The sequence below is a fragment of the Grampus griseus genome (genome assembly GCF_964374135.1).
Source record: "Grampus griseus genome assembly, chromosome: 1".
NCBI lineage: Eukaryota > Metazoa > Chordata > Mammalia > Artiodactyla > Delphinidae > Grampus > Grampus griseus.
The window spans coordinates 159,021,582-159,043,685 of NC_139017.1; the positions used below are offsets into that span (position 1 = coordinate 159,021,582).

The 22,104-nt window shown below is 39.0% G+C and overlaps 1 protein-coding gene across 12 annotated transcripts in view; it reads left to right on the forward strand.

Moving 5' to 3' along the window:
* The window catches only part of PUM1 (pumilio RNA binding family member 1), a 127,763-nt gene that overhangs the window by 69,214 nt on the left and 36,445 nt on the right, over positions 1 to 22,104 (forward strand). For 8 of the 12 annotated variants that reach the window (XM_082649907.1, XM_082649912.1, XM_082649917.1 and 5 more), the window contains 3 exons: positions 8,952 to 9,045; positions 10,426 to 10,530; positions 17,790 to 17,941. In XM_082649907.1, coding sequence (XP_082506033.1) covers positions 8,952 to 9,045; positions 10,426 to 10,530; positions 17,790 to 17,941 — 351 coding nt within the window. The remainder of the gene's footprint in view (positions 1 to 8,951; positions 9,046 to 10,425; positions 10,531 to 17,789; positions 17,942 to 22,104) is intronic. The other 4 variants (XM_082649911.1, XM_082649913.1, XM_082649909.1 and 1 more) reach the window with 1 other exon arrangement.

Below are 22,104 nucleotides of genomic sequence, written 5' to 3' on the forward strand. Positions count from 1 at the left end.
CGGCTGGGCCTGTGAGCCATGGCCACTGAGCCTGCACATCCGGAGCCTGTACTCTGCAACGGGAGAGGCCACAACAGTGAGAGGCCCGTGTACCGCAAAAAAAAAAAAAAAAAAGTGTTTGTCTCCAACCTCTTATGAATGAAAATCTGATTCTCTTTCATATAATTGTTCTTTACGTCATAATCAGAGCTGGGATTCTCTTTTGATTTATTGATCTTGGGTTTCAAAATAATTCTGTCAATTTTTGAGGAGCCTGGATAATTATTAGGACTTGAACAGAAATGTACTTTTGCATACCCACAAATAGTTAACACAATTAAATCAAAGACACCACCCACTCAGATTTATAAAACCTTGGGTGCCTTTACCATGTATCCCATTTCAGCAGTTTTTGGACATTAACGTCATTATTTTGCAAGTTAAACTATTTTTGGGTTCTGACTTCCCATGCATGTCTTGGTTGCTGCAGTATAGGGACATTGTTACACAGGTACACCATCATTATAGGATGTGATCATTGTTACTTTGTCCCATGGGCTCATAATTCTTGCTATTCTGAGTAGATGGCTGTACACCTTCTTGTACTTGGCAGCCTAATAGCATGCCTGGGAACCGTTGGCCCAAGACTCTTCAAGACCCTTAACTTCCCAAAGGCTCCAGCATAAAAGCCAGTAGTAATTAAGAAGGAAGGATCCTTGCTCTACTGTAAATTGGTGTTTGTTCCTATACTTTATCCTTCTAATCTTTTTTACCCTTTTGCTTTTCGTTAACGTTTTATTCCCCTTTCTACTAATTAAAATGGTTCTCATTCTTCAAGGTCCAGTGCTGTTACCTTTCTTGATTTCCAAATCAAAAAGTTGTCATGTTTGTCTCCTTCGAACCCTGTAGTGTTTTGTGCTTCCCTTAAGAAAAGGAGTCATCGTGTTCTGCTTTGTGTTATGATTACATGTCCTCTGCTAGATTGTAATCTCCTTAGAGGGTAACCTGGGGTCTTGATTCCTCTGTGTCCTCTGCTTTGCTTTAGTGGAACAAATTTCCAGGGAACCTTTTCCATACCCCTATTATATTATCTCAGAACATCCCCCGTATTTAATATACTTCCCAAAACTAAAATTGGAAACTAGCCTTCTAAGAGGTCTGGAGGCTACTCTTTGAGGCCTTGCATCTATTCTAATATGTGAGTCGTTTAGGTCTAGCCCAGTAGGTGTACCTCATAGACAAATAACTGGACCTGTTATCATATCCAGTAAATTTACCTCCTGAATCAGTATTTAACCTTTTTACTGTCAGAGCCCTCTTGCCGTCTGATCAAAAGCCATAGTCCTCTCATCAGAAAAACATAATTCTTTTGACACTCTATTTTGTGGATAACTTCAGGGAGATCACAGATCTGTGGACTGCAGGTTATAACCTTCTGTTCGCATTTCTTGTTGTCACCTGTAGCCAAGCATATCTTTCATGAATGGAACGGGCTCCCCCAACCCCATGGCTCTCAGTTTAGTTATTATGGCTCATTTGGTCATTTAAATAGTACAAGGAGATACTGCATGACAAGTGATGAGACCATTTATGCCCATGTCCTAGGGAGAGCATACCCTTAACCTGGGGAAGGAAGGACTTATGGAAGAGGTGGATCTTGAGCTGTGCCTTGCAAGACGTTTATACCAGGAGAAGAATGAAAATTCCAGTGGAGGAAATAGTAAACTAAAGGCTTAAAATTAGAAATGAACATATATGTGTTCAATAGATAATGTAGAAACAAACAGTCACCCTAGCTGGTAGTTGAGGTTGAAGAAAAGTGACTTGTGGGGTTGCATAGATAGTGTTGTGAGTCTTACCGACTGCTGTGCTGCCTTATGGTCATTAACAAGACATTTTTAAGAAGTAATGACTTAATTATCATGGTTTAGTTTTTCTGTGCTGAGTGTTAGCTTAGTAGCATTCTTTTGCCCATATTAGTCAGTTAACTGTTGACTGTTGTGTCCTTCCAGGAACTTTAGGTTTTGTCCATAGAGAACAGACCTAGTGTTCATACAGTGACTATCATACATGAAACAATTATGGAATGGTTGAGGAACTAAGTGCTAAATTGCTTGGTCGAGGATCCTGTCAGACCAGGGGAGGGCTCAATGAGGACCAAGTTTGCATAGACCTAACTTGAATGACACGTGGAATGTACGTATATTGCTGCAGTTAAGAGAACAGAGGTATGGAGATGGAAATGACAGTGGTGTGGTCATTGGTTGACCAGAGTAGAAGATACACGTAGAAGGTAAAAAGGAGATAGATGCATTTGGTTATTGAGTCCAGGTCACAGAGGCCTTGAGAGCCACGACTGAGTACAGACAATATTAATGATTGTGAGGATTGAACCAAAGGTCTCATGTGGCACATATTTTTCTGTACATTTTTATCATGGCTTTCTTAAACGGGCATCAGAAGATTTTTTTTTTTTTAAGTTTTGAGTTATTTGCTATAATTGGTAGGGTAGCTTTGTGCTTTTATGTTTGAAAATTGACAAAATAAATAATTCCTTCTTGTGTCCTGTTTCATTTCATTTGGTGTAATAAGTTGGTTTCATAAGACAATATCAGCTTATATTTAGACACATAATATAAAGCAGCCTGAAAATACAGAAAAGGTAATTCTCATTTAATTTATTACAATCTAACTGTACTTAGGGATACTTTGGTTTTGGATAGTTAAATTACTTGTCTAGCCACTGTTAACCATAAACTTAACCTGAGATGTATTTAGAGCAGGGATTCCTTTTTTGGTGCCATGAACCCCTTAGCAGTTAGGTAAGATCTCAGACTGAATTCTTAGAATACTGTTTTAAAATGTATAGTGTAAGTAGGATTACAGAGAAAGCCAATTATATAAAAATAGCTATAACAATATTTGACAACAAATTTGTTTGACAGCAAATTTGGCAACAAATTGAACAGATTTGCTTCTTTATCATATGATGCATGAGATAGAGGTAGTTGTACTAGCCGTCATAATGAGCATAAGCAAGATTTTGAAATGTCTAACAATCATAAAGTAACATGAAAGTATATATGATTTCTGTTGGTGATTAAATCACAGATTTGTGGCTAAATTTAATGTGATTTGTTGCCTACAATAATAATTGAAGGACATGCTAAATTTCATGACAATAAAGATAACTTTATCTGCCCCAGGTACAAAGATCTGGGGTTAGGAACCCTTAATTTAGGGTAGTTTGAAATGCTCATTGATATCTCTTTCCTCATTTTCCCCTCATTGTCTTCTCTTTAATCCTGGAAAACAAAGTGAACAGCTCACATATACTGTGTTCATACCATTTTGTGTTTTGATGCTTGAGCAATATTCTTTATTTTAATAAATAGCTATGCAGTTATCTATATTTACCTAAGTATACTTTAGAAAAATATTACTAGGTTTCATTATATTACAATCATATGTAACAGAAACCAAAGCCAAGATTGGTAATCAGGTGGGTTAATCTGGTTAATTGTTGATATTCTTTATTTAGGGTTCAGTTAATATAAAAATAACCCAATGATGTGGCATGTTTTACAAAATTGTGTACTGAAGTACTAAAGCTCTAACCTGTTAAGCATGAATTTTAAACAAAGAGACAGTACTCTGAAAGCCCTAGTCAGATGGGAGAGGAAATTGGCATGCATTGCTTTTTAAAGTGTGGTAGTGATTTAAATGTCATTCTTATGAGACCAGGTGTGTGCATAGTTTTAATATAGGTGTTTAAAATTCTTGGCTTTCTTTTCAGTTTATAAATAAGAGGAAGATTATTTTGTCAGTGTCATGCGTACAGTCACTGTTAAAATGCTGACTTTAGCTAGCAGTTAGGTCAGTTGAAACTTGCCTTTATTGTTACTTGACTTTGCTGAAATTTTAGAATATGATTTTTCTCAAAAGACTAACTTATTTGATGGAAGGATATATTTTTCCTCACCTTATTTATAAATCATTTATTTTGGAATCCAATTCTTCTTCTGCTAAAGAAATATGAATTTTTTGTTTTTTAAAAAATTGACAGCATAGTTTGTATGTACCTGTTAAACCAAAAATCATTATAATTATTAGTTGATTATTGCAGCTGTTCAAATAACCTGGTCAAAAATGAACTTTGATCTAGAAGCTTCAGACAGTAGCAAACTTTCACAAATTTCGTATACTGAGGACTAGCTCCAGGATATAGTTTTTTCTTAAAAATTTATAGCCCCACTATTGATGTAATACTCGTAGTGTTTGAAGGGCTTTTCTCTGTGAATTCTGACAATAGCCCCATGAGGTAGGGCAGCTATTATATTTTTATAGATTTATTTTTTTTTTACAATTTACTTGGGCAGAATTTATTTATTTATTTTTATAGATAAGAAAATTAAGACATCATGAAGCTTACAGACTTAACTGCAGATCATATACTACCAGCTATGCAAACATCTTTGTTTTGGTTTCTAGCTCCTAGCTGTTTCCTTTGGACCTAGTACTAGAAATGTAACGCCTTTTGATGCATGGAGTATTCAACTGCATTCTTAGTTTTTTCTGCAAGGAGTATGTTTTAAAAAATACTCATCGACAACAAAAACTAAAAAGGTTTTTCTTTCTCCCCTTTTTGTGACCTGACGGCAGCTGGTGCTCATGAACTCAGTGGGGTTTTGACTTTAACACCGACTCAGAAGAGTCTTGCCTTCTGCTTTCCTTGTCCCCATCCTGGGCTGCTGTACTGGGTGATGAGCTGTAAGAGGTGGCCCACAGAAGGGCTTTGTCCGTGTGTGTGGGTGCTCTCCTCATTCATCATAAAGAATATCACATATAAAGGACTTTCAAGTGCTTTATGTGTATTGATTTTAATACTTAGAACAACCTTATGAGTTAGACAAATCTTTATTGTCCCTGTTAGAGAGAGGAGGAGAGTAAAGCACAGAGGTTTTCCTGCCCAGTGTCTCACACACACAGTCAGTGGTAGAGCTGAGACATGAATGCAGGCTTTCTGGCCCCAGACTCTGTGCTGTTGTCCTCTCTCCACTATGTATATTGCCTTAAACTGGTAAGAAGCCAGGCCTGGCAGTACATTTTATTTTGGGGGGAGAAAGGATAGTCTTTGACATTGGCTAACTCCATATTTAGATATTACTCCTCCAGATTCTGAAAACTCAACAACAATGTTTTTATGCCAGCAATTATTATTGATAACAATAGTAGTAATAGCTGTCTCTTATCAGGTGCCAGCTGTATGCCAGTCACTATGTTGGGTGTTTTTGACTGCCTGGAATCACTTCTGGAATATAAACCATGCAGGGTATCTTTTGTTAGTTCATATAGTGTCACAGAAGGGAGTTAAACAAGCTTGCTTGTGTGGTTCCCAAATTATGCCTTCAGGATTTCTTATTAGGAACCTTGATAAGCTTGAAATAGTTGACATATTTTCCCCTGCATTCAGTTTCTTGAATAGCTTATGAATTCTCCCTAAGTAAATGGCAATAAATTGTGGCACATTTATCATTATACTGACCTTAAAATAAGCATTTTCCCCAAGTTTCACAGTATTGTGTTTCTCAGTTATTATTGGCTTACTCTGTGAAAATCATGAAAATGTTGACAGAGTTCAGCACTTTGCCCAGCAGATGGCATTTGTATGAGTTTTTCAGGATCCTTTAGAATCCATCACTTGCCAGTTACCCAATTTTGTTTTGAATAACCTGTATTTCCAGTTAATATTGGACCATTTACATAAAGAAAATGTGCTAGAATTGCTGTAATCTATACTATAATCAAATCTGCCTGTTGTCAATGCATAATTTACTTATGTTAATTGTTTATTGCAAAATGCACTCAAAATAATTCCTTCTCTTTTTGCCATAATCACTGAGATATTAACCAGCTCTCAAACGCAGGATATATGGGTGTTTTTATAGGGCCTATATGTTTTTAGTTGAAGGTAATAGTCCCTACTCTCGGTGGTAACATGGTAGTGAGGACCACAGACTGATGTAATGCGGAATGGTTACTTTATTCACACACTGTGTATTTATATGTATATTTACAGATACAGTACATACGTATAGTGTTACATGAAATGTTAAAAGCATGTGAAGTGAGGATAAGTCATAATGGAATGGTATTGGAGTACTGTTTTCAGTTAATAAGTCAAGATAACCTCAAGAGTTGTATTCTGAACACACTAGTATCCTTATTTCCCTAACTTCATGTTGCAGTGCCTAGCTAATAATAAGTGCTCAAAAAAATGTTTGTTGAATGAAATGAGTTATTTTATTTGCAGCAGGCCCAAGAAGGGTAGAGGGAAGAGGCTAGCATGAGCGGTGTCTGAGATGTTAAATATTTCAAAAGGTTTTAGGCTAGGAAAATTCCAGAGATCCATTGAAGGGACAGTAGATGTTTAGTGGAACTGTGAGGTATTTTCATAACCTTGGAAAACATTTTTAAACAGCTTTCCACTATTTTACTTGTTTCCTGCCTCCTGGCTGCCTGTCTTGCGGGGGGTGGGGGAGGAGCTGTTGGTAGGAGCACTCCAGAGGCACTGTCCTTGAGGTGAAACAGAAACCAGCCTGGCAATGATCACAGGGCGTAGTTACCAAATAGTACTGGTCGGCTCCTTTCCTGGAGTGAACAGTTGTTTTGATATGTTTGTCAATAGATTCCTATATTTCTTTCTCTTTTTTTTTTTTGCGGTACGCGGGCTTCTCACTGTTGTGGCCTCTCCCGTTGGGGAGCACAGGCTCCGGACGCGCAGGCTCAGCGGCCATGGCTCGAACCCGTGTCCCCTGCATCGGCAGGCGGCCTCTCAACCACTGCACCACCAGGGAAGCCCTCTATATTTCTTTTGAATACTTGATATTTAATCAATGCTTGTAAAGTAGTACTATCTTTTTACCAGCATCATAATGAAGTTTTTCTTTTCTTTAACCTTTGAAAATAAAAAACTCTAAAGTATTTTTGAAATCTGTAGTACGTGTTTACTTTTGTCATTCATACTGTGAAAGCAGAGGCTTATTTTACTGTTTTTTTTTTTTTGCGGTACGCAGGCCTCTCACTGTTGTGGCCTCTCCCGTTGTGGAGCACAGGCTCCGGACGCGCAGGCTCAGCGGCCATGGCTCACGGGCCCAGCCGCTCCGCGGCATGTGGGATCTTCCCGGACCGGGGCACGAACCCGTGTCCCCTGCATCTGCAGGCGGACTCTCAACCACTGCACCACCAGTGAAGCCCCTACTCTGGTTTTTAGAAAGATGAATATATAGAAAGAGAGGTAACAAATACAATTGGCCAGTATGTTCAGAATATTCACCTTTTAAAAACAATTTTTTAAAATCAGTCTACTCACATATTTGAGGCACAGAAGTAACCAGATCATAGAATAAAGTCCACCACCTAAGATAACATTAAAAGTTCAGTTGGGGGGCTTCCCTGGTGGCGCAGTGGTTGAGAGTCAACCTGCGATGCGGGGGACACGGGTTCGTGCCCCGGTCCGGGAAGATCCCACATGCCGCAGAGCGGCTGGGCCCGTAAGCCATGGCCACTGAGCCTGCGCGTCCGGAGCCTGTGCTCCACAATGGGAGAGGCCACAACAGTGAGAGGCCCATGTACCAAAAAAAAAAAAGTTCAGTTGGGGACTTCCCTGGTGGTCCAGTAGGTAAGACTCTGTGCTCCCAACGCAGGGGGCCCGGATTCAATCCGTGGTCAGGGAACTAGATCCCACATGCTGCAACTAAGACCTGGCACAGCCTAATAAATAAATAAGAAGTCAAAAGTTCAGTTGTGATGATAATTAAGCCGAGTTGTCAGAATGACATTATCTCCTAATGTCTGAAACAATCAGGTCTTTTTATGAAGACATCTGTAATGCAAGATCCATGGTGTCTGTTATATATCATCCAGTGAAGTTAGCTGAAGCATTGAAAAGTCCTGTAGAAAGAGCAGGTAGGTTGAAGGTCCTCTGTAGGGAGGTCCCATCAGTAAATTCTCCTAGTCTGATTTCAGAAAATAAAGAAGACTTTAGTGTAACCCCTTGGAAGGAGGCACATCAGGGCAATCCAAAATCAGGAATCCCCTTTCTTTGTACCAAAACTATTCCTATTAAACTGTATGAACATTTTATTCAGTGCTGTGTTCCTCGTTCCTTGCACAGTACCTAGCAGGTGTTATTTCATAAATATTTGTAGAATGAATGAAAGAATGAGTGATTGACTTTGTAATAAGAGAGAATCTTGGGATATTCTTGTCAAGACCTTTGAACTCCTTTCCTTGGGAACTTAACAACGTGCTAGGTCTGAGCTCATAATCCAGGTTTCGTTAGTAGCAGCTATACTTCTGTTGTTTTTTTTTTTCTTATGTATAAAAGAATTGGTATTCTAGGAAACTCGGGAGCCCCCCCAAATTGCACAGTTGTCCAATTTACCCATTATGATAAGCCACTAGTTGAGGAAGGTATCCAATATTATTTCCCCAAGAAGAGGCAGCCAGAGGATGAAATGAATACTCCAAAGTATGAATAGGTGAGAATTAATTCAAAGTGTTTGTGGGGTTCGTAAAAGAACTGAAGGGAGGTAACAGCACTCAGTGCAACGTGGTAAGTCATTTGTAATATACTCATTTAGTTTTTAAGTTGCTCTGGATCAGGCAGCAACCTCAGACCTGGAATAGTTCTTAGGGCATTTGTATGTATGTTTGTGGTTCAGGGGACATATAACCTGTGAGTAGTTAGCACGTGGGAACCAGGCACACCAAACTGAGGTAAAGCAAGAGAGGGAAAACGGAACTATGAAGCATCATAGATACCAAGGGAATGGAGTAGAACATGAGAACATTTTTGTTTAAAGCATCCTGTCTAAACAAGGGTTTATGGAAATTCTTATTCAGAGAGGTTTTAAAATTATTTCACAAGACAGGTTCTCTAACCTCATCATGTCCTTTTCTTCCCTCAGCTGTTCCAAAGACCTAACGCACTTGCTGTCCAACAGTTGACAGCCGCTCAGCAGCAGCAGTACGCGCTGGCAGCCGCGCATCAACCCCACATTGGTAAGTCCTTGAGCCGAAAGCTCCCTTATAGGGGTGGCCCCATTTTAGGATAGCGGCTGCTGTGGAACCCAGCAGACTGATTGTCAAAGTCCAGACAAATCCCTCAAGGTACAATAAATGGCCTCTTACTCTTGTCCAGTTGTCTTTAGCAACATTCTTATTTTTCTAGACCTCAACTGATAAGATTTCTTGGTATCCAGTTATTGCTCTGCCTCAGCTGTTTCAGTATTTAAAGTATTCACTGTAGTAGTGACTAGCATCAACTCTGTTGGTAGGTTTGGATGAACTCAAGTAACAGTAATTTTGTGCTTGTTGGGCTTGTGTAGACTGTGGATATATCAATGTCACATCTTATTAAGTAGCAAGTAGTACTTTTAAGCCTATTTTCCAAGTAGCATGTATTGAAAATTTTAAAAAGTATTATCATATAATCACTGGTTTTTAAAGTACAGTAGCTTTGCCCTTTTCCTGTTGCACTTATTAATGTTTTGATGTGCATATTTTTGTCTTATTGCCTAGACCCCCTATACCCCTCCCCCACTTTTTTCAGGTCTCTTTGAAACAAAGTGCTATGCAAGTAGAAATTTTTTTTTTAATATGTTAAAATGACACGATTGAATAGATAGAAGATCACCAATCATGGATTGTGGAATGCTGTGGAAGAAAAGACTTGCTTCCAACCTAGATATACAGGTGACCCTTGAACAACATGGGTTTGGACTGCGCAGGTCCACTTATATTCAGATTTTTTTTCAGTAAATGTTCTACAGTACTACTTGATCCTCGGTTGGTTGAATCGTTGATGCAGAAATGTGGCTATGGAGGGCTGACTTTAAAGTTGTACATGAATTTTTGGCCACGTAGGGGTCAGCACCCCCTAACCCCTGCTTTGTTAAAGGGTCAACAGTATTAAGTCTAGGCATAAAGGCCTTTGCTTGGGTCTTACTTAATTTATACTTGTAGGTAGTAGTCTTTATAAATATGCATGCATCTTCTTTGTGGAAAACTGGAAAATTGTTTAAATGGAAATAAATCCTTCTATCCCATTACAAAGTCTTTTAAATTGCTTTATTTTAGCCTGTTATAATGTAATTTTGATAGTCCTTTAGAAATTGTGCTGAATTAAAAACTGCATAGCAGTTTTAATTGTACGTCTTTAGCAAAGGCTAAAAAAAATAGACAATAGATAGATGTCACCATAATCTTTAGTACAAGGATTATTTTATCTTCTTAAAATCCTTTTTAGTCTCAACCTATCCTATCTTCTCTTTTTTCTTTTTTTCCTCACCTACAGCCTGGAATGATTAGCCAAACTGTGTAGGTGTTTGGTAGGGCTGCAGTTTTAGTCAAGTTTGTTTTTACTGACAGGTATGTTTTCAGCAGGTTTAGCTCCCGCTGCATTTGTCCCCAACCCATACATCATCAGTGCTGCGCCCCCAGGGACGGACCCCTACACAGCTGGATTGGCTGCAGCAGCGACACTAGGTGAGACATTCTGCCACACGAGGGATTTTCTCACCTGCTAAAAAGTCATTTTGATGGGCACACATTCTTTATACTCTTTCACAAATCCACGTCTCCAGTGGAGATTTCTCTCCTGATTTCCAGGACCATCTGTCGGCCAGTTAGACATCTCTGCTTAGCTGTAACCTCAGACGTGAACACATTTAAAGGCAGGTTAATCAGCCACCTCCTGTATAGTTTTTGTTTTTCGTTTTTTTTTTTTTTTTTTTTTAAAGTGGTGCAAATGCCTTTAGGCCACTTCCTTTGTAAATTAATTAATTAATTTTTATTTGACGTATAGTTCATTTACAGTGTTGTGTTACTGTACAGATATTTTTGATCCACTAAGGCACCAGTTGCTCATATATATTTCGGGAATTTCTCCTCTTGCTCAGGTCTTCCTACTACCTCTAGTCTACCCTAGTCCAGGGCTGTTTAATCTTTACGTAGACTTTTACAGCTGTTCTCTCTTATGTGCTTTCTTTTTAATTAATTAATTAATTAATTAATTAATTTTTGGCCGCATTGGGTCTTTGTTGCTGTGCACGGGCTTTCTCTAGTTGTGGCGAGCAGAGGCTACTCTTTGTCGTGGTGCACTGGCTTCTCATTGAGGGGGCTTCTCTTGTTGCGGAGCACGGGCTCTAGAGCGCACGCTCAGCAGTTGTGGTGCAGGGGCTTAGTTGCTCCGCGGCATGTGGGATCTTCCTGGACCAGGGCTCAAACCCGTGTCCCCTGCATTGGCAGGCGGATTCTTAACCACTGCGCCACCAGGGAAGCCCCTTTCTTACATATTTTCAATTTTCTTCCTTCCTTCCCCTTCTTCATCCACCTAGATTGTTCAAGAAAACTGTCTCAACCACAAATCTTACCCTTTTATCCTTCTACTTAAACCCTTCATTGATTTCTGTCTTACCCACTCTAATATAGCATACTGCAGTTAATGTCAGTATGGCTGGTCATTCCAAACTACTTGGGTGGTGGTGGTGATGGTGGGTTGTTCCTTGGAATCAGTGTTTCTAAGGAACTGCCATGACATTGTGAGGATTAGTGAGGATTTGGACCCACTATGTATAGGGATCTCTCCACGACTATATGGATGTCTCTACATGTGCGCCACTTTCTCCCCCTTCAAATTGGCTCCCACTGGCTCATACCGTACATTCTAGCCGTACTAAATTGATTTTAGTTTGCTACACATACCACACTGGTTTAGGCCTCTGTGTCTTTGGGCATTATGGTCTTCTTAGTCCTCTAGAGTAAACTCTTTCTCCATTCTTTGCCTGGGAAGCTTCTTAGCTGCTATTGTCACCTCTAGAAAGCCTTCCTTTGCTGACCTTTCCCTATTCTTTCTCTAATCATCACTTTGTATTTATTTGCTTGTGGACGTGTACATGACTGGGTTTTCTTCCCCCTTGAGACTGAACTCTTTTCAAAGGCAGACACTTTTGTTACTTGACTCTGTGGCACAGTAGCTGTCAACATGGTGCGGTCATAAATATATGGTAGATTGAATTCAACGTTAGGACAGACTTAATGTCTTCCAAAGTAAATATTCTTTGGAGACATCCCTCCAAGTCATGTTAATTGTGACTAAATATTATTTGTAAGATTTCACATATTTTATAGCATGTGATTTGTAATTATGAACTCAAACGCAGCATAGAATTTCATATTGTTTTCTTTAGAATTGTTCACATTTTGGCATGGGTTGTGATGGGAACATATGTAGTATAATTTCTCTGCCCCTGTTGCCTTTAGGGGAAGTAGAATCTTTGCTAATTACCATTAATATTTATTGAACCCTTATTAATTGTTTGCCAGTGAGTGCTTTTCATTCATATGAATTGTTGGATGATGGCTTTTCAGATTAGGAATTTGCGGCTCAGAGAGCTGTCTTGCTTGAGGTCACACAATTTATTTATTTAGTCTCTACTTTTCCCTCCAGCTTTATTGAGATATAATTGCCAGACAAAATTGTAATGTATTGAGAGTACACAACATTAATATATGTATACATTGTGAAAGGATTCCCTCCATCGAGTTAACTAATATATCTATAATATCCCATATTTACCTTGTTTTATTTGTGCAAAATTGTTTAATTTTTGTTTTAAAATTTTTGTATATTTTTAAATTGAAGTACAGTTGATTTACAATGTTGTGTTAATTTCTGCTATACAGCAAGGTGATTCAGTTATACATATATACAGTCTTTTAAAAAACTTTATTAAAGTTTTTTGTTTTGTTTTGTGTTTTTGATGTGGACCATTTTTAAAGTCTTTACTGAATTTGTTGCAATATTGCTTCTGTTTTATGTTTTGGTTTTTTGGCCTTGAGGCATGTGGGATCTTAGCTCCCTGACCAGGGATCAAACCCACACCCCTTGCATTAGAAGATGAAGTCTTAACCACTGGACTGCCAGGGAAGTCCCTAAAATTCTTTCCTAGTATGGTTTATCACAGGATATTGACTATAGTTCCCTGTGCTATACAGTACGACCTCGTTGTTTATTCATTCTACGTATAATGGTTTGCATCTGCTAATTCCAAACTGCCAGTCCATCCCTCCCCACTGGCATCCCCCCGAACGCGCGCGCGCGCGCGCACACACACACACACACACACACACACACAAGTCTGTTTTCTATGTTTCTGTTTCATAGATAGGCTCATTTGTGTCATATTTTAGATTCCACATATAAGTGATATCATATGGTATTTGTCTTTCTCTTTTTGACTTATTTCACTTAGTATGATAATCTCTAGGTCCATCCATGGTGCTGCATATGGCATTATTTCATTTTTTTTTTTTTTTTTTTTTTTTTGCTGTACGCGGGCCGCTCACTGCTGTGGCCCCTCCCGTTGCGGAGCACAGGCTCCGGACGTGCAGGCTCAGCAGCCACGGCTCACGGGCCCAGCCGCTCTGCGGCATGTGGGATCCTCCCTGACCGGGGCATGAACCCATGTCCCCTGCATCGGCAGGCGGACTCTCAACCACTGTGCCACCAGGGAAGCCCTGTTTCATTCTTTTTTATGGCTGAGTAGTATTCCATTGTATATATGTACCACTTCTTCTTTATCCATCCATCTGTCGCTGGACATTTAGGTTGTTTCCATGTCTTGGCTATTGTGAATAGTGCTGTTATGAACATAGGGGTGCATGTATCTTTTTGAATTATAGTTTTGTCTGGATATATGCCCAGGAGTAGAATCGCTGGATCATATGGCAACTCTATTTTTAGTTTTTTGAGAAACCTCCATACTGTTTTCCAGAGTGCCTGCACCAACTTACATTCCCACCAACAATGTAGGAGGGTTCACTTTTCTCCACAGCCTCTCCAGCATTTGTTATTTGTGGACTTTTTAATGATGGCCATTCTGATCGGTATGAAATGGTGCCTCATTGTTGTTTGATTTGCACTTCTCTAATAATTAGTAATGTTGAGCATCTTTGCATGTGCCTGTTGGCCATCTGTATATCTTCTTTGGAGAAATGTCTCTTTAGGTCTTCTGCCCATTTTTCTATTGGTTTGTTTGTTTTTTGTTGCTGTTGTTGAGTTGCATGAGCTGTTTGTATATTTTGAAAATTAAGCCCTTGTCGGTCTCGTCATTTGCAAATATTTTCTCCTAGGCTGTAGGTTGTCTTTTTGTTTAGTTTATGGTTTTCTTTGCTGTACAAAAACTTGTAAGTTTTTGTTGTTGTTGTTAATATTTACTTAATAATTTGGCTGCATTGGGTCTTAGTTGTGGCATGCGGAGTCTTTAGTTGTGGCATGTGGAATCTAGTTCCCTAACCAGGGATGGAACTGGGGTCCCCTGCGTTGGGAGCATGGAGTCTTAGCCACTGGACTCCCAGGGAAGTCCACAAAAGCTTGTAAGTTTGATTAGGTCCCATTTGTTTATTTTTGTTTCTGTTGCCTTGGAAGACTGACCTAAGAAAAGATTGCTATGATTTATATCAGAGAATGTTTTGCCTATGTTCTCTTCCAGGAGTTTTATGGTGTCATGTCTTATATTTAAGTCTTTAAGCCATTTTGAGGTTGTTTTTTTTTTTTTTTTTTTTTTTTTTTGCGGCGCGCGGGCTTCTCACTGCCGTGGCCTCTCCCGTAGCAGAGCACAGGCCCCAGACGCGCAGGCTCAGCGGCCATGGCTCACGGGCCCAGCTGCTCCGCAGCATGTGGGACCCTCCCGGACCGGAGCACGAACCCGCGTCCCCTGCATCGGCAGGCGGACTCCTAACCACTGCGCCACCAGGGAAGCCCTTGAGTTTATTTTTGAGTATGGTGTGACTGTGTTCTAACTTGATTGATTTACATGTGGCTGTCCAGCTTTCTCAACACCACTTGCTGAAGAGACTGTCTTCTTTCCACTGTATATTTTTGCCTCCTTTGTTGAAGATTAATTGACTGTAGGTGTGTGTGTTTATTTCTAGGTTCTCTCTTGTGTTCCATTGATCCATATGTCTGTTTTTGTGCCAGTACCACACTGTTTCAATTACTGTTGTGTCTTAGTAATATTGTCTGAAGTTTGGCTGGGTTATGCCTCCTGCTTGGTTCTTTTTTCTCAGGATTGCTTCGGCAATTCTGGGTCTTCTGTGGTTCCATATAATTTTTAGGATTATTTGTTCCAGTTCTGTGAAGAATGTCATGGGTAATTTGATAGGGATCACATTAATTCTGTAGATTGCTTTGGGTAGTAGGGGTCACACAATTTAAATGTTGTAGAGTTCGGGTTTGAGCCAGATCTAGCTCAAAGCCTGTGCATGCACCCCACTGTAGTATACAATGTCTGTGTTATCCTGAATTGTCTTCTCTGTACTTTCTTTCCTCTGCAGACTTTCCTCTACTAACTTACTATATGCTATTTGAAACAAAGAACTAGTCTTAGGGATGACACACTTGTCCTCACTGAGATCATAGTTTGGTGATGAGAATCTTGCTTTTGTACTTACCAGCTGAGCCAGACTGAAAATGACTTAAGGGCTTTCACAGAGAGCCAGAACTGTTAACTGCCCAAACTGTGAAACTGCATATTCTTGTGGAGTGTTAATCACACAGGAATTGAAGCAGGCATCCTGAGGAGCCAAGCCCAATTAATGATGCACCCTGAGCTATTTTCCTAAACTCTGTGTCATGAGCCAAGGAAAGTAGTAGACCAAGGAAAGACATGACCAAGACATGACCAAGGAAAGTAGTAGAAATGCCAGTTGAGAAAACTTAAAGGACAGTGCAGTTGTTTATTGTAACATCATTCTCTGCACAGTAGAGGTTTGCTTTTGTTGACTTTTGGGGGAGCCTTGGGACTGTCACTGCAGGTTGCACCCCAACCTTTAACAACAGATGTGACAACACCCTAATATCTATTACACCCATTTTGCAGGTGAGGAAACTAAGACATAGGTAGTCTTCATTGTGTTCTTTTTCATTCTTTCTTTAACTGTCCCAAGACCACCCCACTTTATAAACAATAGTCAGCTGAGTTTGGGGGCTCACCAGTCTCTCCTACTTGGAGGTATCGTTTTTAGACTATTCAGATGCCTACATGTTTAACATTTTTTAGCCCATTTGTTTATTATTAAAAAATATCTCATTTTGTAGCATAGTTTTTCTAAGCAGCACCTTCATTTTGAACCATTTTGCCCTGTGTTTGACAGTGGGCACCTTTATGAACAGAGCTTCTTGATCTTGGCTAAGACCACAGACACAGAAAATACCGAATTAGAAATGTCAGAGTAATATTGGACAGTGATATAATTTGACTTATTTGTGTTTTAGAACTTAATGGAGAAACAAAAAACATGTATAAATTGATTTTGACTTAATGAAGTACATATTTCTACAGGGTTGGCTACTATGTCAGAATGGATATATTTGAAACAGCTTTATGGAGCTTCACTGAAAAGTGCAGTAATTATTTAATCAGGTTGCAAATATTTGAAACTCTGTGCTTTAACTAAGCAGGTTCTTATTAGAGATGTGTTCCAGCAGATGTGAGAAACTGGCTTTGAGTCCTTGTCTTAGTTGGCAAATAAGCCTTGGTGTTTCTTGCCACCAGCTTCAGAGAATTCTGTGGTTTAGAGTTCTGCCCCTCCCAGGTTGCTTTCTGCATAGCTCTGTTACTTCTCTGTTGCATGTTCTGTTTGGCAGAGACTACAGCTGTAGCTTGTTTCCAAAGAGGGTGAACAGATTATTTAGGCTAAAGCAGAATGCTTAGTTGTTGTTGTTTTTTTAAAATAAATTTATTTATTTTATTTATTTTATGGCTGTGTCGGGTCTTTGTTGCTGTGTGCGGGCTTCTCATTATTGTGACTTCTCTTGTTGTGGAGCATGGGCTTTAGGCGCGCAGACTTCAGTAGTTGTGGCACTTGGGCTCAGTAGTTGTGGCTTATGGGCTCTAGAGCGCAGGCTCAGTAGTTGTGGCACACAGGCTTAGTTGCTCCGCGGCACGTGGGATCTTCCTGGACCAGGGCTCGAACCTGTGTCCCCTGCATTGGCAGGCAGATTCTTAACCACTGTGCCACCAGGGAAGCCCAGAACGCTTAGTTTTGTATAGAATACTCAGGTCTGTAAGAAGTCAAGGTGTTACATTTTTTATTTCTGCTTGTTTTCAGCTTTGACAAATTTGAATCTCATATACCAATGTCTGATTGTAGTTGTGCTGAATGCTTTTTGTGACATTAGAAATAGGAAAACCAAGCCTCTTAGATTTGAGCCGTGGAGGTTCAGTGGCATGTTTGGGCTTTGTTAGGCAGCTGATGGATTTTCATGCTTCTGGAGTTAATGAAGCACCAAGATCCCTGTCCCTGTCAGTCACCTCAGGTGCCATCCTTACCACTGAAAGCAGGGTACAACTTAATCTTTTGCTGTGTTCCATCACTTTAAGCACACAAACTCTACATTTATTTCCCTTCTTGATTGAGCAAGGCCAATTCCTCCATCTGTTCTTACACGTACCCCTTCCAGCTTCTATCACTTATGCTTTCTTTCAGTATCTCCAATGCTTGGTCCTTCACTAGCTTCTTCCTCTAGGCCTGGAGTATATTACTGACTTTAGAAGACTTTGGTTTGGGGATCATGTATAATATTTTCTGTTTTTTAAAAATAGAATTCATGAGTAGCTAGAATGAATCAATATATTAAGTTAATATTTTACAGTAGTGTCTGCTGAGTCAGGTTGTCTTTGGAAACTGAGATGATTGTTAATAGTCTAAACTTTTCTTACCTTTCTCTTGCTATTTTTTAGGCCCGGCTGTGGTCCCTCACCAGTATTATGGAGTTACTCCCTGGGGAGTCTACCCTGCCAGCCTCTTCCAGCAGCAAGCTGCTGCCGCTGCTGCAGCAACAAACTCTGCTAATCAGCAGACCACCCCTCAGGCTCAGCAAGGGCAGCAGCAGGTGAGTGCAGACAAAATTTATGCCACCTGAATGCGAATATTAGTTATTGTGTGTAGGTAAAAGGTAGTGTCGTCCCTGATAGAGAAATTGAATTGTGAATGGGTGAGTTTCCTTGTGCGGTATCTGAGTTCATGCTCAGACTTGACTGTGCTTTACTGAATGTCTTTTACGTATCAGGTCCTTGTTCATTGTGACTAGTTGAGATCATGGTATTACATATCATGTGATACTGCTTAGAGGATTTTCCAGTTAAGTGTGGCAAATTGAGTATTCATACTGATAGTGAAGTTTTCTTTCTTTGGTACTGTAGTTAGTTTCTGAGCACCATTCTCTGATCACTTCTGGCTCTCTCTTTAAGTAGTTTGCTACCAAAGGGGAGATACTAGTTCTTCAGATTGCTTATTTATAGCATCAATTAAAAAAAATTGAAGTAAGTTGATTTACAATGTTGTATTAGTTTCAGGTGTACAGCAAAGTGATTCATTTATACCTACATATATACATACATATGTATATGTGTGTGTGTATGTATATATATTCTTTCTCATATTCTTTTCCATTATAGGTTATTATAAGATGTTGAATATAGTTCCTTGTATTATTCAGTAGATCCTTGTTGTTTATTTTATATATAGTAACATCTGTTGAATTGGACATAAATCTTATACCTATTTTATCTCTTTTAACTTAGAGTAAGCTTTTTAACCAAGATGAGAAAGGATAGTTAATTGCAATACTATGTGTCTTTTTATATTAGATAGGCCATTTTCTCTTGCTTACTAGAATAACACCTATTTATTGCTGAAAATTGTGGTGAATTGGATTACTTGAAGGAAAAAAAATCCCCTAAATCCTCCTGTCAGATAAAAAGCAATATAAATGTTGGGTATCTGTCATTCTAGCCTTACTATTTAATTAATTTCTTATAAAATTGGGATTATGCTGTCCACATGGCTTTGCATCTTGTTGTTATACTCTTCCATGTTATTTAACGTTTTTAAATCTATTAAAGAGTATCTCATTTATTTTGACCAGTCCATTATTATTTGTTATATTTATATAACTAAGTTATAACTTAGCCATATTTTGGTGTTATAAATAAGATTAATATTCTTTGCATAAGTACATGATTATTTCCATGGAATAAAGTCCTAGAAATGGAGTTTTTTCCCCAAGTAAATAAAGTGAACATTTAGGCTTTTGATAAGCATCGTCAAATTAAAGCTGTCTTTTGAGGAAAAACACCAGCTCATATATGTACATATGATAATGATCCAAACAAGAATCCTTTGCTTTTTATCAGTTTTAGTAAGAGAGTGTATGTTTAATTTTTTAGATTTTACAAGTTTATAGGAAAAACACAGGTCTTGAAATTCTAGCTAGTTTATTCTGGGTCAGCATTTTATTTATTTATTTATTTTTGTGGTACGCGGGCCTCTCACCACTGCGGCCTCTCCCATCGCGGAGCACAGGCTCCGGACACGCAGGCTCAGTGGCCATGGCTCACGGGCCCAGACGCGCCGCGGCATGTGGGATCTTCCCGGACCGGGGCACGAACCCACGTCCCCTGCATCGGCAGGCAGACTCTCAACCACTGCGCCACCAGGGAAGCCCCTCTGAGTCAGTATTTTTGTAGTCAGATTTTTTTTTGTAAGTTAATGCATGATTTTTGTTGCAATAGATAGAATTCTAGTACCACATGCATAGGGAATTCAGCAGATAGTTTGTTGACAGAATGGGTGATCCCTATTAATAAATTTCTTAGCTACTCTTTGTGGATAGTTGGTATTTATCAAGTCATGATCTTTGTGTTTAAATGGCTGCCAAATCATGGATTTAGAAGACTGAAGTAGTTGCTTTGTTTAAAATTTGCTCTAATAGAGTGAATAAGAAAAATAGTAATAAGTACTTCTTATTGAAAGCTTTTTGTTTAAAGCTAAGTGCTCTACATATAATTTCTTTTATTCTGATAAGTAGATTATATGACTTCCCAGCATAAGATTAAGGAAATGGAATTTGTGTGCCCAGGATCACACACCTATTAAGGTGGTAAGATTTGAACCTGGGACTTCCCTGGTGGCGCAGTGGTTAAGAATCCGCCTGCCAATGCAGGGGACATGGGTTCGAGCCCTGGTCCGGGAAGATCCCACATGCCACAGAGCAACTAAGCCTGTGCACCACAACTACTGAGCCCATGCTCTAGAGCCTGCGAGGCACAACTACTGAGGCCCGTGCGCCTACAGGCCATGCTCCACAACAAGAGAAGCCACCGCAATGAGAAGCCTGAGCACCGCAACAGAGTAGCTCCCGCTTTCTGCAACTAAAGGCAACAAAGACCCAGTGCAGCCAAAAATAAATTTAAAAAAAGAAGAAGATTTGAACCCAAATCTGTAAGTTCACAACTTGTTACGTCTTCTGACCATGGTGATAGAAAGCCTGAGATCTGGTCTTTGTTCTACCACTAACTGGTTGCAACTAGGGCAAGTTGCATGATTTCTCTGAATATATCCTTAGCTATAAAATGGGCATGATAATCATGTACATTATTTCAGAGTTTTCTGTCATCCACAATAACAAACCTTACTATGAAAAAGTTATTATTATTAACATTACCTTTTAACAAGTAGCCATATTTTAGTTCCAGTGATATTTTTGCCAGTTTCTGGCGTCAGATGTTTCAGGAAAATACGATATTCTTGGTGAACTTTTTTGGTCATAGTCATTGAAATGAGAGGTTCTTTTTAAACTTTGCTTTCGGCCTTTTGGCCTTTACGTTTTATCAGAAAGCATTTGTTATGTTCTTCTAGGCATGCTGACTCTTCCAAATGTAATTGCTGAAACTTTCAGTAGAGTCAGTGACATCCTGGCCACTTCACCTTCCTTCTGATTTCTTTTTCATTCTTTTTGAAGGTTCCTTTGACACCTGATTAAAAAAAAAACTGTTATTCTCTATTTCAAAATGTTTGTTAAAGAAAAAATCCTGGATATTAGGTTGAACCCAGGCACAGGTGGTGGCTTGGTGTTGGATGTTGCATTTTGAGAGAGAAAAGTTTAGAATGGCTTCTGAACTTTCTAGATTAGGGGAGACTGTATAGATTATGATTCTACTAAGCATGGTGAACTGTAGAAGGATGAATGATTATTAATGAAAATATCTCCATTGAGCATCTACTTGCTTATTACATTTTAAATGCTGTGTTTAAATCAGTACCTTTGAAAAGAAATTTGAATTTAACACCTTTTGCATCATGAAGATAGGTAGTAAACTAACTCCTAGGATAGTGTTTTACAAGTAGATATTCAGTCATTTTTGTTGATTTTATAGTATATAAAATTTTACTTGTGGAATTTTACATATTTGTTTCCATAAAATTCAGGCTTGACATTTATGAAATTAAAATATGAATATTGGCAGCTGACTTAAGAACTTTGATTTATTGTCAAGGGAACCACTTAGATTTCTAGAGAGCTGACAGAAAGGAGACACATTGCTCTCCTGATTGTAAAATAGGCCTCAGTAGTCTGGACTACCCCTTTCTTCAGGTACCTTGTCCATTTCCCTGTCCTCTGATGTTTCACACAACTCCTAACCAAACATAAGCCTAATTCATTCTGCCCTATGAAAAGGATGTTTTCATTGATTTTTTTTTTTTTTAAGTTCTTGAACTATTAGTATTTGCCATATCTCTGTACCTGCTGTTTACTTCTAGGGTGAGAGCTGTTCTGGATTATTGGTTAGGCATTTTCTACAAACTCTCACCTGTGCAGCCTCCCTTGAGTCTTCTACCTATATAGATTGAAGCACTCCTTCTGTTGTCAAGTCCGTTAGATTCTTTGGTTCACAAACAGAAATGAATTGCCTAATATTTTGATAGGAATTAACTATTGGTTATTGATTAGCTCCTGGGTACTAGGCACTGTGCCTTGCAGACATTAATTCTAATATTTCCTACAAATCTGCATGATCAGCTGTTACTCTCACTATTCTTACAGATAAAGAAATAAGAAAGTTTGGGTAAATTAAGTGTCTACACATCTCTTCTTGCCAATATGGACAGTGTTGGTCATTTAAAATACTCATTTAATAAATATTTGATTGTGGTGTTTCTCTTTTACATTTTTTACCAAATGGTACCAAGAAAAATCTGTGCACAGGTTCTTGA